This window comes from Selaginella moellendorffii, unplaced genomic scaffold, assembly GCF_000143415.4.
Source record: "Selaginella moellendorffii unplaced genomic scaffold, v1.0 SELMOscaffold_35, whole genome shotgun sequence".
NCBI classification, from domain to species: domain Eukaryota; kingdom Viridiplantae; phylum Streptophyta; class Lycopodiopsida; order Selaginellales; family Selaginellaceae; genus Selaginella; species Selaginella moellendorffii.
This window is the reverse complement of record NW_003314296.1, coordinates 405,692-417,057: the sequence shown is the minus strand read 5'-3', so window position 1 is coordinate 417,057 and position 11,366 is coordinate 405,692. Positions and strand designations below refer to the sequence as shown.

Genomic DNA, 11,366 nt, shown 5'->3' with positions numbered 1-11,366 from the left:
TTTTCTGAATTTTCATTTTCTTGATGAATCACTATTGGCCACTTGGGCACGTCCCTCAGCCTCCTCCAAAGCTCATTCTCCTTTTCGATCTGACGACGCTGGCGCATCTTCACCATCTCCGAGTTCCTCGCTCTTTGGCTGCCTGAAAATTCCAATGGAAGTAAAAACTAGAAGGCACACATCACACCGCCGCTGCTGCTGCCCTGTTTATGTGTGGCTAATAACCACATTAAACTTCAGAACTTCCTAGCAATCTTTTTGAACGCTCTTGTGTTCGCTCGAGCAAAAGCCTCTTTGACATTCTCCGTCAGCCGGCCTTCATGGGCACGTCCCAGCCTCCACTAAAGCTCATTCTCCTTTTGTCTGAGTTCCTTGCTCCTTGGCTGCCTGAAAATTCGTTTGGAATTTAAAAACTAGAAGGCACATATCACACCTGCATTTTTTTCCTCGCGAGTTCGTGCTTATAGAGCGAGACTTGAGCTTCGTTTATTCATGCTGTTGGACAAGCAAGCTTCTTTTATTCTTCATACATCACCCGTTGTCTATGCTGCAATCAATCATAGCATCAGCATCAGAAAAAACTTCAGCTGAATGCTTGAAATTCGGCTCACCTCGTCCCTTGGCGACTATCTTCTCATTCCTATAAAAAAAGAGGAAAGGCAACATATCCTAGAGACTGTGATCCTGAGCTGGGTTCCATGCCAGATTGGCCCTGCGCCTTCGCCGCTGCTGTGGCGCTCCCACCCTAGTCTCCAGTATGCAATCGTCTAGGGAAAAAAAGAAAGAACGCGCTCTTCCTCGCCACGCCGATTCCCAGGCACGCTGCTTCTGTCCTCTCCAGCTAGCGCGCCGTGCCTCTTCCAAAGCCAACATGACCTCTAGGCAAGCCGAGCACGCCCCCAGCAAAGAATGCAAGAGTCTAGAATTAATCAAGATTAACTTCAACGAATTTCCATAATTGGTCAGCTCTTTTGACCAACTTCCACTGTAATCGAATTTGGTTTCTTGATGGACAGACTCAGATAAACGTTTGTGGTTGCCCGTATTACGTAGTAGCCTCCACGAACGTCTTCCGTACCCGAGTTCCATAATAAGTCCGAATCAGGAATCTCAAAATATTGTGTTATAATCACCTGGAATAAAAACATTTTAAAAAATAAATCTTAAAAAATGATGACAAATACCTCTCCAGGTGACATGCCATGGTGAAGATAAGTTTGAGTCTCGAAATTCTTGAGGGAATATGCAAATAGCCCACTTGAATCTCGTAACCGGCCCATGGCATATGAAAGCTCCCAAACCTTTTAAAAAGGAAATTAAAAAAAATTATAGAGAAATATTTTACCTGGTAGTTGTCATTATGATTAAGGTCCGCTAAAACAACAGTTCCAGTGCCATGATTAACAGAAATAACTTTAGAAGGATTGGTTGATGAAACAATGCGAACCAATCTTACACCATCCACAACAACTCGATCCAATGATTCTACTGATTTTGCAAGTAAGAAGATCAAGAGGAGGTAACACAGCATGCTAGAGAGAGAGAGAGAGAGAGAGAGAGATGGTTAGAACAAATTCTTGGAGAAAGAAAGAGAGAGTAAGAGTACCTGTTGTGGTGTTGAATTCAGAGAGAAGTTGATGCTGCGTTTCCACTTTCTCTCGAGCTAAACGGAAGAGCCTATAGCCTAGTGTTTTAGAAATGCTTACATTTATACTCCAACATAGACCTTAGTTGGTAGCCAACAAATGTTTAGTTGTGGCATGTTTAGTTAGTGATGTTTAGTTGGTTTGTTTTGTTCATTCTCAAGTTGTGAGTGAGCTAGAGACTCTCCAACCCAGCACAAATTGAAAGAATCTGTACGCTCGCCACCATCACTGAAAGAATTCGCAAACCGGCGAGATTTCAATGACAGGGTTAGGGTTTTAGTGAGTCAACGCGGTCGTAGTGATTCTGTCAACGGGATTTGGACGAGCTCAACTTTGATGTTCCGAAACTTCACTGAGGAGAAGAGTTATCTTTTCTTTGTAATTGTTTTTATTCCTCTTTGTCCCGATCTAACTTCACCGAAGAGGAAGAAGAGGTAACTGTTTTTAATTCACGAGATATACGCTCGATATACGTTGTGGAAACTTCACCGAGGAGGGAGATCCAAGCTCTTTTCTTTCTAATTATTTTAGTTCCATCAGGTAATGAGATCTACGTTGTGAATACTTGGAGAAGAGGTAACTCGAAGCTCCAATTATTTTTAATCCTCTTCGTTTCATAAGGTGGTCAGACCCCAGAACTATACTGTGGTAAGAAATACCCATCTTGTGTTGACACAGGCTTTGAACGCTTTGGCCGTCGGTGAGCGACATGAAAGGAGCCCCAATGGTCGCAACTCATCAGGCATTTCATTGTAGCTTATTCTTGCATGAAGAGGTAATTCCATGCTAACTTCATTTTATTCTTCTAAATGTATTGTTGTTTCTTGTTGTTTCAGTGGAGCTTATGTAAGGAAGAAGATTGAAACGATGGCGGGTATCAAAAGTCAATGTACATCTTTTTTCTTTTTTAGGCCAAAGAGGCAAGGATGGCTCTATTGATCTTTCAGGGCCTGATAGAGATTTAGAGGATTGTGCTTCAAAGGTCACTCTGCTGGACGCTCTTTGCAAGTCGGGCCAGCCTCATGAAGCGTATGGGCTGGTGTCAGAGAAGGTGAAGAAGGGCTGCTCTCCACTTTCGGTCTTGATGCTACTTAAGAACATGTCTCAACGATAATCTTGGAAGTGCTGAATGCGCTGGAGACGAGGCCAAGGGGGACAGAAAAACCAACACTTTTGAGTCTCTCAGAGCAGATGATCCATGAGGGCGGGGTTCCATGCGTCCCCCTTCCATGCACGAATTGAGGGGACCCCGAAAATTTCTCCCGGGAATGCAAATTTAGCTTCGCTATGTTTTGGCAAAAGGAAAAATTAGGGATGGGTAATCAAATAATCCATAGCCATCCTCGTTTTTTACTTTGCGTTGCCAGGTGAATTGGTCACTGGAAAGTCACGCGACCAAAGTCAGGTACTCGTGTACTTGGCAACGTGGCTCATTGCAATTGGATGAAGTTGTTATGACGATGATCATGGATGACACACGCATAAGTATATTTTAGGATATTCTCTAGCGGAATGGAATGGTTAAATACCAATATGAGTTGGCTTTATTTATTTAAAACTTAAAGCGTTTTTGAAAAAATGGCTGTGTTTTCAATCCATAAAGCATGAGACCGAGGTCACATAAGCTGCTTGTTAATGATTGCCTCCGCTAGAGGGTTGAGTATCTTTTTCTGTAGGTATTTTAGCAAGCGTCTTGTTTCTTCCAAAGGCCAAACAGTAAAAGGCTACATTAATGTGTGGATACTTCAAAACTTCTGAGGTTTTGTTCCAGAAACTCTTAAACGCATTATCATCCACATCAAAAATCTTCAACCATGAGCAAATAGCATTGATGTGGTCTTCTCTTTGTTCGCTCGAGAGCTCTCTTCCCGCTCGCTCGCTCGCTCGCCGCCGGGTGGTTTCGAGTATCCACCTTCAAGCTTTGCGGTGCCAAGCTTGGATCGTGGGAGCCTCATCCGCTGCTAAGATCTCTGCAAGCCGGTCAGCTGTCGTCAAGAAACCATCCCGATCTCTTCATCACAGGCATCGTAAATAGGAGGAATTCGTTGTGAGAACTGACACGCGGCGTCATTTGCTTGGCCTTGTCCGACGTGTATTATCTGACTTTTTTACAGGTATGTTTTAGGGCTAGAGCAGGCGGATCCGGCGCTGGCTAGGAGTTCACTGGAATCCAATGGTACGCAGCTCGAATTCGTCACAGCCTGGATGAGGTGCTTGATTCCGAGCTTGAGCCTCTTGGCTTGAGTGAGCTATTCTTCGGCGAAACTTTCTTTGGGACGTTTGTAGAGCACTAGAACAGGAAATGCAAGAGGGAGAGGGGAGTGTTGGGTTGATTTTATGGCTGTGAGCGTGACCGTGGGTTTTGGAATTGGTTCTTCCAACAAGTTCCCATCTAGAAGTTCATGTACGACCAGTCCAGTAACAGGGATTCCTGCGTCTCTATTTGGTGGGTCACTGAAAGGCAAGGATGCTTTTTCTCTTGGAAGGAAGAAGAAGAGCTTGAGGCTTCCAAGGCAGACGATAAGTTCTGTGCTTTTCAACGAGAAACACACCAGAAGCAATGAAGATGCGGTCACCTGTGGAATTCACCAAGTTTTGGAAGAACCATGGGAGAGAATGGTTGGTTTTAACTCCAAAGACCAACGGCAGAAGCTGGTATCCACACCACAGGCCGTGCTACAAGCTCAAGCGTTTAGCTCGGCAAGGTATGAATTCCATTCGGTGGTGTGTGACTTTAACTTCTATTCCTTGAGTTTCAGGCTTAAGAATACTTCAAATGATCAAAGACGAACAAAGGTGAATTGTGTCTCTCAGCCCCGAGATACTCCACCCGCGAGAGGTTATAAAACGTCTCTCTTCTATTTACCTTTCCTTGTTGATTGGATTCTTTGATGTACAGATACTGGAATCGCCAGTGAAAAGGACTGGGGCATCAAGATAAGCAGTGAGGTTTCCAATGATTCCGGAACAAATGAAGATGGAAGTACATGGTTCCGAGAGTGTGGAGAAGATCTTGGTGAAAATGGCTATCGGTGTCGCTATACGGTTATGGGAGGACGAAGCAGCGATGGCTCCACGGAATGGAAGGAAACAGTACGTTTTAGCCTTTTTCAACTTAATAGCATAGCTTGCTTTTTCTAATAGTGGTGGGAAAAATGCGACTGGACGGGCTATAAGGAACTTGGTAAACTTTGTTTCGCTTATTTTTTTTCTTGTTTTACACTCTTGTGGATATTGCAGGTGCTGAAAAGTCCGGTAAAAATGCTGGAGGCGATGCCTGGTGGGAAACCTGGCAGGAAATTTTGCGTCAAGATGAATTGAGGTGAGGAGATATTAAGACTGTTGAAATCCATTTTATGTGTTTTCTTGCGCAGTAACCTGGCTCGAATCGAAAGGACGGCGCAGAAACAAGCGAAGCAAGGGAATGGGGAGGCCGGATGGTACGAGAAATGGTAAGAACACGTCGTATGATCAAGCTTAATATCACATCTTAGTTTTGGACCAGGTGGGAAAAGTATAATGCCAAGGGCTGGACAGAGAAAGGTGCTCACAAGTATGGAAGGCTCAATGAGCAGTCCTGGTGGGAGAAGTGGGGCGAGCAATATGATGGACGAGGAGCAGTGCTAAAATGGTATGGAACTTTGGTTTTACTTTTAACTTACCAGCTTGTATACTCAACTCAAGTTAGGACTGATAAGTGGGCCGAGAATGCAACCGGGGAGAAATGGGGTGATAAGTGGGAAGAGAAGTTCCAAAATGGTGCGGGGACTCGGCAGGGTGAGACATGGCATTCAGCTAATGCTGAAAGTAAGTTATCAAATCTTTTCCTTCTCTTTTTCTAGAGGGCCTTTCAAAAGCCACCAAGCTCTAAGCTACTTCCAAAGGATACTGAGGCTTTCTTCTATATTTTATGTTTCTCAAGGCTGGTCGAGGACTTGGGGTGAAGAGCACTTCGGCGACGGGTATGATTGAATTTGTTGTTCGGCTTTTTACTAGCGATTGTCTTGTGACCTGTAGGAAAGTCCACAAATACGGGAAGAGCACAAGTGGCGAAAACTGGGATAGTGTTGTCACGGAGACCACTGTTTACAAGTATGTTTTTGTTTTCCTTGCCTTTTCTTTTTGTTGAGATAGATGTCTTTGCTTGTTCATGTAGTGCCGAGCCACATTATGGCTGGGTGGATGCTATCGGACAATCGACTCAGCTCTTGAGCATTGAGCCGCGACCGAGGCCTCCTGGAGTGTACCCGGATCTTCCAAAACCAAAACAGCCAGACCAATAACACAGTTTTCAAAGGTCAGTATTTTCTCATACTTCAGTTGATCTTAAAAGAAAAATAGCCATTCATCTTGCAGAACAAGGACAAATTTTTGGCTGCTTCGCTTGAGCTTTCTAGATTTTTAGTCGCAAGGTATACTTTATCAATGTGTTTCATTTGAAGCGCCACCAACCAGCCGAGTCACTTCTAAATTCAGCTGGAAACAATTAGTCAGAGCTACGCTTGGCATATTTAAATTTTAATCAATGGTTAATATTAGCCATTTAAGTAGATGCAAGGTCGCGTGTTCAATTCGCAATTTCAAACCTGCAAATAATATTCATACCTTTCTCTGCCTTTTTGCTAAGATCAAGTGTAACATCTGTTTTTATCAGTTTAATAGCTGATATGGGCCACGTGTCCAATTTTTTGTGCGAGCGTAGTTTGTTGATAGCTCCCTCCCACAAAAAATTAGGTTAATAGCATTGGCACATGTGTCGTACCACCTTAGATTGTGCTGGTTTTTTGTAAGGTGCCAAATTAATTATTCCACGTGGATGACCAGACATTTTGTATATATGTACCTAATATATTCAAAAAAAGTATTTACATTTTCACTAGCTATATAGTTGAACTTCGTTATTTAGTCACTCCCCACCCATTAGGTTTGCCATTAGCGAGTAAGCCGCAGCCTCTTCTTTGTCGAACGTCATCACCTTCTCAAATGCGACCTTGCCCACGCCAGCATTCTTCCACGTTCTAGACGCGCTCAGCAATGAAAGCCACGTCACCTTGTCCGGCTTGTGTGGCATTTCTTCCACCAATCTCAGTGCCTTGTCAAGCTGGTTTGCGCGGCCAAACAGATCTACCATACACGTGTAGTGCTGGACAGACGGCACAATGCCACATTCTTGACACATCACCACCCGGAACACATGCTCGGCCCTGTCCACCAATCCAGCGTGGCAGCAAGCACTGAGAATGGAGAGGAAAGTTACCCCGTCTGGGTGATAACCTTCTCCTCGCATATGGTAGAGTAAATCAAGCATAACTTTAATTTCACCCTCTCGAGAATATCCACATATAAGGGAATTCCAGAGAACACTGTCGAGGGTCCAAGCCTGGTCAAAAACGTGGCGGGCATTCCCCATCCTCCCACCGCATTTGGAGTAAAAACTAACCATGCCAGTTACGACGTCAGTAACTTTCTCATAGCCACGTCGGTAAATTTCCCCCTGGATCCATTTCCCGGTCTCTAGATTTACCAAGTTACCACAGGCCATGAGCCCAGCAAGCAAAGCACCAGTGTCACACTCCAGTTTAACCACATGAGCGAATATCCCAAGTGCCAGGTCACTCTCACCATTCTCCACGTAAGCTTGGACGAGCTCTTTCCACGTCAACGTACCAAGGCCTTGACCACGGTCAAGGTCAAAGATCCGTTGAGCATCTTCCAAGCTCCCACACTTGGAGTACATGTGAAAGAGGCTGTTCGTGAGGAAAGTATTGCCCGAGTTCGATTCCCACCAGTCGCAATTCCTGGCGCTCGAGTGAATCGCCATGCCTCTTTCCAGGCTCTTGAGCTTCACGAGCTTTCCGGCCACGAATTCTGCATCTTCTCGAGCGGCAAGAGCTGCGCAAGCTGCGAGAGCGGCGACGAATGCCCGGGAGTTTTTCTGGAAGTTGCCGCACTCGAAGAGATCCAAAGCGAGGGAGCTCTCGCCATTCTGGACGTATCCCAGGATCAACGAGTTCCACGAGACACAGTCGTGAGCTTTCATCCTGTCAAACACTGTCCGAGAACCCAGCATGAATCCACAGTTTGAGTAGAGACTTACCAGAGCATTGCTGACGAAGATGTCCGAGTCACACAAGTTTCTCGCAGCTGCTGAGTGGATTTCCAAGGATTTCGCCAGGGAGTTGAGTTTCACGAGCTTTCCATCGACTTTTCTTCCCTGCTCTTTTGCTGCCAAACTGGAACAAGCCATTAGAGCAGCGACAAAAGCCCGAGAATTCAACACACAACCTGAGGTTTGCTCCAGTCTTTGAAAGACCTCCAAAGCAAGCTCACCACCACCACCATCTTCCGCGTATCCCTGTAGCAGTGATGTCCACGAAACGACGTCAGGATGTTTCAAACCGGTAAAAACTTTCCTGGCGTCGTTTATGCTTCCACACTTGGCGTACATGTCAATCAGAGCATTGGCCACGAAGAGTTCCGAATCAAAGCCACAATCTCGAGCTTGAAGATGTATCCTGGTTCCTTTCTCTGTGCAAAGCGTCTTCACCATTTTGCCGTCGAGTTCACAGCTTTGTTCGCTTGCTGATAGCCCAGCACAGGCCATAGAAGCAGCCACAAACGTCCTAGCATCCGGCTGTATCAACTTTGCAACTCGCATGGCCTCAAAGAGCTCGAGAGCCAGCTCGTCCTCCCCGTTCTCTACATAGCCAAGCATTAGAGCGTTCCATGAAACAACACTGTGACGCTGCATGCTATCGAATACCTTCCTCGAATCGATCATGCTGCTGCACTTGGCATAAGCATCCACCAGAGTGTTCTCGACGAAGATATCCCTGTGCTTTCCACACTGGGAGTGAACAGCCATGGCTTTCTCCAAAACCTCACGTCGATCAAGCTCTTCTTTTCCTGTTGCCAAGGCCAGGCTTCCACAAGCCATGAGAGCAGCCACGACAGTCCGAGCATCACGAAACAGTGCCAGTGAAAAGAGCTCCAAAGCGATGGCAAACTCGTCGTTCTCTACACAGCCACGCATCAGAGAGTTCCAGGACACGACGTCATGAAGAACCATACCGTCAAACACTCGTCGAGCGTCCATCAGGCTTCCACACTTTGCGTATGAATTCACCAGAGCGTTTCCAACAAAGATCGCAGCGTCCAGTTTCATCTGTCGAGCCCGAGAGTGCACAGCCATGGTTTCTTCCAGAAACTTTAGCTTCACCACTCTTCCCTCGTCACCAATTCTTTGGCCGGCTTCGTCCGCAGCCAAATCCACACACGCCATAGCTGCAGCCACAAAACTTCTCGAGTTTGGTCTTTCCAAGCCAAAGAACAAGTCCAGAGCGAGCTTACTCTGTCCATTCTCCACATACCCCGCGATCAAAGCGTTCCACGAGACCACGTCGCGAGAATCCATCGCGTCAAACACGCCTCGGGCTTCCACCATCGCCCTGCATTTGGAGTACATATCAATCAACGCAGTGGCAACGAAAATGCTGGAGAGATCACCGTTCTCAAGAGCCGCGCGATGCGCTTCCCTGCCGGAGTCCAGATCCCCCAAGCTGCCACACGCCTTGAGCGCGGCAACAAGATCCATCGCAGCGAAATCCTGCAGCCAAACGCGGCACCGATGCTGGCGCCATACCTTGAAACCCGCAGCGCGGCAGCTCAAGCGTCTTGCCGTTCGCGCTCGTGAAAGAGCCATAGCGCATTCTAGGGCACATTCTGGCACAGGAATATTCTTAAACTATTGTAAAATATTCTTTAAAATGTTCTAATATTTTAAAACTATTCCTATAATATAGAATGTTTATACCCGAAAAATATAGTTGACCCAATGGTCCAGAATGCCTGTGTGATTTTCGATTATATCATACACAGTGTTTGCTCTTTGGACAAGAAACTATGCAAATAACTTACTACCTGAGGCCTCTGGATCGCTTCAGTAATCATCCGAGTCCTCGTAGTAGCCATTCTCGTCCGATGAATCGTCGTATTCATCGGTCGCCTTTGGAGCAGCGGCGATTTTGTCACTCGCCACCACCGCCGCTGCCGGTTGAACAGGCGGAGGCACAGCAACCGGAGCTGGAACTGGCTCCGCTTCTTCAACATCTTCTTCCTGCTCCACCACTTCAACATGTAGATCGAAACCAATCTAAGGAAAAGCTTCCAAAACAATCATAGAGAGAGAGCACAAGAACAGCAAAAGAAGAAAAAGGATATCCACATCTCGCGCAGTTCCTCCGGCCAGGATGTTCACCAGATCGTTCTCCACATTGTGTACGAAGTCTGGCTGCAAAAGAAAAACCAAGAAGATCACAGTGACGAAGATCTTCTCTATGAATCTCACATTGATGATCTCGGCGTCTCTGCGAAATCGCCGCTTTCTCGCGTCTCTCATCGCCGGAGTGAGCCCGTCTTTGTGCTCCACGCCCTCTGGAGCAGGCTCCTTGTTATCTCTCACGAGAATCATCTACACCCAAGAGCTGTAAGAAAACCCTTCGAGAAGAAACACCAAGAGCTATAAGAACATCCTTCCGGGAAGAAGAAAACAGAGCTCCTTTGATCCTTACCTGGCCAATATCGGCCGCCTTGATGAGCACAGTATCGTCGTAAGTCTTGTAGGACTCCACGACGCAAGGAAGATCGACCAGCGATACCTCAAACTGGTCTTTCCCGATCGTAAACATCCCAGTTCTGGCATCTACAGGCGCAAGGAAGTCCTTCTAACCAAAGTAAAATCCCTTTGTTGTGATTACCTCGAAAGCAGATGTCGATCCCTTCGTCTTCCGGCGCTTGGGCGCGCTCGCTGAGCACGCCGTTGAGCCGCTCCGCCACCGACGGCGGCACCCTGAGGATGAAATGCTCCTCCATAGCTGAGAACTTGCGATGGCGGTGCTCAAGCCCTACCTTTAGCCAAATGGAAAATTAGGGCTCTTCAATCTTTTATACAGAATTTTCCCCTTACTTATATTAAAATTAGCATTGCCCAGCAAATGTTGGATGAGTACAAAAATTAATGATTTTATATAATTTTTTTCTTCATATATATATATAGAGAGAGAGAGAGAGAGAGAGAGAGAGAGAGAGAGAGAGAGAGGGAGTGCTATATAGCATAGATTATATATTTAAAACATTAAAATATTCCCAATAATTGCTAAGTAAATATTATTGATAAAGATATTATATATAGTATTACTTAGGAATATGAATATATTTAGAATAGTAAAATTTTAAAAAACTTAATACTCAACCCAGAAAAATTAAAACAAAAATTGCACACTTCCAAACAAAACCAAAACAGAAGAATTACTAAAAATAAACTTTATTAATTAGATGTTACATGTAAATTATGTTTTTACTTGGGATATAAATAAATTAAGAATCCTAAAAATGTTAGCAAAAATAATATATTACTACCCAAACTGATAGAAATGTAAAGAACTACTACTAAGAATAATTATCATTAATTAGAAAATAATTATTTAATTATTATGTTTTTACTTGGAAAATGAATAAATATATAACCAAGATTTAAGAATATTAATATACTCAAACATAACCTAAAAATAAAAGATTGTATGTACTCTTAAACTCAAACACCTAGAAATAGAATTGAAATAAATTAATTTAATTTTAAGTAATATAGATATTAGCAAAGAATTACTTTGCTATTTACTTTTCTTAGAATATAGAACAATAAAATTTTATGAACACTAACCT

At 44.7% G+C, this 11,366-nt stretch overlaps 3 protein-coding genes, 1 long non-coding RNA gene and 1 pseudogene across 5 annotated transcripts; 2 read left to right on the top strand and 3 right to left on the bottom strand.

The window, feature by feature from the left end:
• Positions 1 to 206: 206 nt before the first annotated feature.
• On the bottom strand, positions 207 to 883 carry LOC112349085. The gene is made up of 3 exons (XR_002993273.1): positions 612 to 883; positions 434 to 547; positions 207 to 387 (listed from the first exon to the last, which is right to left on the bottom strand). It is a non-coding gene; the product is annotated as an uncharacterized LOC112349085 (long non-coding RNA).
• A 2,895-nt stretch (positions 884 to 3,778) lies between these two features.
• Positions 3,779 to 6,196, top strand: LOC9656433. 2 transcript variants are annotated; one of them, XM_024682877.1, is made up of 12 exons: positions 3,779 to 4,351; positions 4,406 to 4,485; positions 4,546 to 4,739; positions 4,791 to 4,830; positions 4,887 to 4,968; positions 5,021 to 5,098; positions 5,152 to 5,277; positions 5,335 to 5,453; positions 5,569 to 5,608; positions 5,664 to 5,738; positions 5,803 to 5,943; positions 6,003 to 6,196. In XM_024682877.1, exons 1-11 carry the CDS (start codon positions 3,984 to 3,986, stop codon positions 5,927 to 5,929), a joined length of 1,329 nt encoding a protein of 442 aa, XP_024538645.1. In that variant the 5' UTR covers positions 3,779 to 3,983; the 3' UTR covers positions 5,930 to 5,943; positions 6,003 to 6,196. The 2 variants fall into 2 exon arrangements, with proteins under 2 accessions (XP_024538645.1, XP_024538644.1); XM_024682876.1 differs by having other exon boundaries at positions 5,988 to 6,196.
• A 51-nt stretch (positions 6,197 to 6,247) lies between these two features.
• Positions 6,248 to 6,421, top strand: LOC112349109 (annotated as a pseudogene).
• Positions 6,422 to 6,482: 61 nt separating this feature from the next.
• On the bottom strand, positions 6,483 to 9,348 carry LOC112349027 (pentatricopeptide repeat-containing protein At2g29760, chloroplastic-like). The gene is made up of 3 exons (XM_024682602.1): positions 8,577 to 9,348; positions 8,410 to 8,493; positions 6,483 to 8,345 (listed from the first exon to the last, which is right to left on the bottom strand). The coding sequence occupies exons 1-3, from the start codon at positions 9,346 to 9,348 to the stop codon at positions 6,553 to 6,555; spliced, it is 2,649 nt and encodes an 882-aa protein (XP_024538370.1). The 3' UTR covers positions 6,483 to 6,552.
• Positions 9,349 to 9,469: 121 nt separating this feature from the next.
• On the bottom strand, positions 9,470 to 10,564 carry LOC9656432 (transcription initiation factor TFIID subunit 7). Its single transcript, XM_002977623.2, has 5 exons — positions 10,403 to 10,564; positions 10,217 to 10,347; positions 9,994 to 10,116; positions 9,867 to 9,936; positions 9,470 to 9,782 (listed from the first exon to the last, which is right to left on the bottom strand). Exons 1-5 carry the CDS (start codon positions 10,515 to 10,517, stop codon positions 9,586 to 9,588), a joined length of 636 nt encoding a protein of 211 aa, XP_002977669.2. The 5' UTR covers positions 10,518 to 10,564; the 3' UTR covers positions 9,470 to 9,585.
• Between the last annotated feature and the right edge of the window lie 802 nt (positions 10,565 to 11,366).

What these genes read in the sequence shown, in the direction of transcription:
- LOC9656433 (XM_024682877.1), top strand. Translation starts at nt 3,984, where the DNA reads ATGGCTGTGAGCGTGACCGTGGGTTTTGGAATTGGTTCTTCCAACAAG. An exon ending in TTGCGTCAAGATGAATTGAG is followed by an intron (nt 4,969 to 5,020) that starts GTGAGGAGATAT and finishes TTTCTTGCGCAG; the next exon opens with TAACCTGGCTCGAATCGAAA. An exon ending in ACGGAGACCACTGTTTACAA is followed by an intron (nt 5,739 to 5,802) that starts GTATGTTTTTGT and finishes TTGTTCATGTAG; the next exon opens with TGCCGAGCCACATTATGGCT.
- LOC112349027 (XM_024682602.1), bottom strand. Translation starts at nt 9,348, where the DNA reads ATGGCTCTTTCACGAGCGCGAACGGCAAGACGCTTGAGCTGCCGCGCT. An exon ending in CGTGGCTGCTCTCATGGCTT is followed by an intron (nt 8,494 to 8,576) that starts GTGGAAGCCTGG and finishes GTTCACTCCCAG; the next exon opens with TGTGGAAAGCACAGGGATAT. An exon ending in GCATGATCGATTCGAGGAAG is followed by an intron (nt 8,346 to 8,409) that starts GTATTCGATAGC and finishes TTGGCTATGTAG; the next exon opens with AGAACGGGGAGGACGAGCTG.
- LOC9656432 (XM_002977623.2), bottom strand. Translation starts at nt 10,517, where the DNA reads ATGGAGGAGCATTTCATCCTCAGGGTGCCGCCGTCGGTGGCGGAGCGG. An exon ending in GATCGACATCTGCTTTCGAG is followed by an intron (nt 10,348 to 10,402) that starts GTAATCACAACA and finishes TTGCGCCTGTAG; the next exon opens with ATGCCAGAACTGGGATGTTT. An exon ending in GAGACGCCGAGATCATCAAT is followed by an intron (nt 9,937 to 9,993) that starts GTGAGATTCATA and finishes TTTCTTTTGCAG; the next exon opens with CCAGACTTCGTACACAATGT.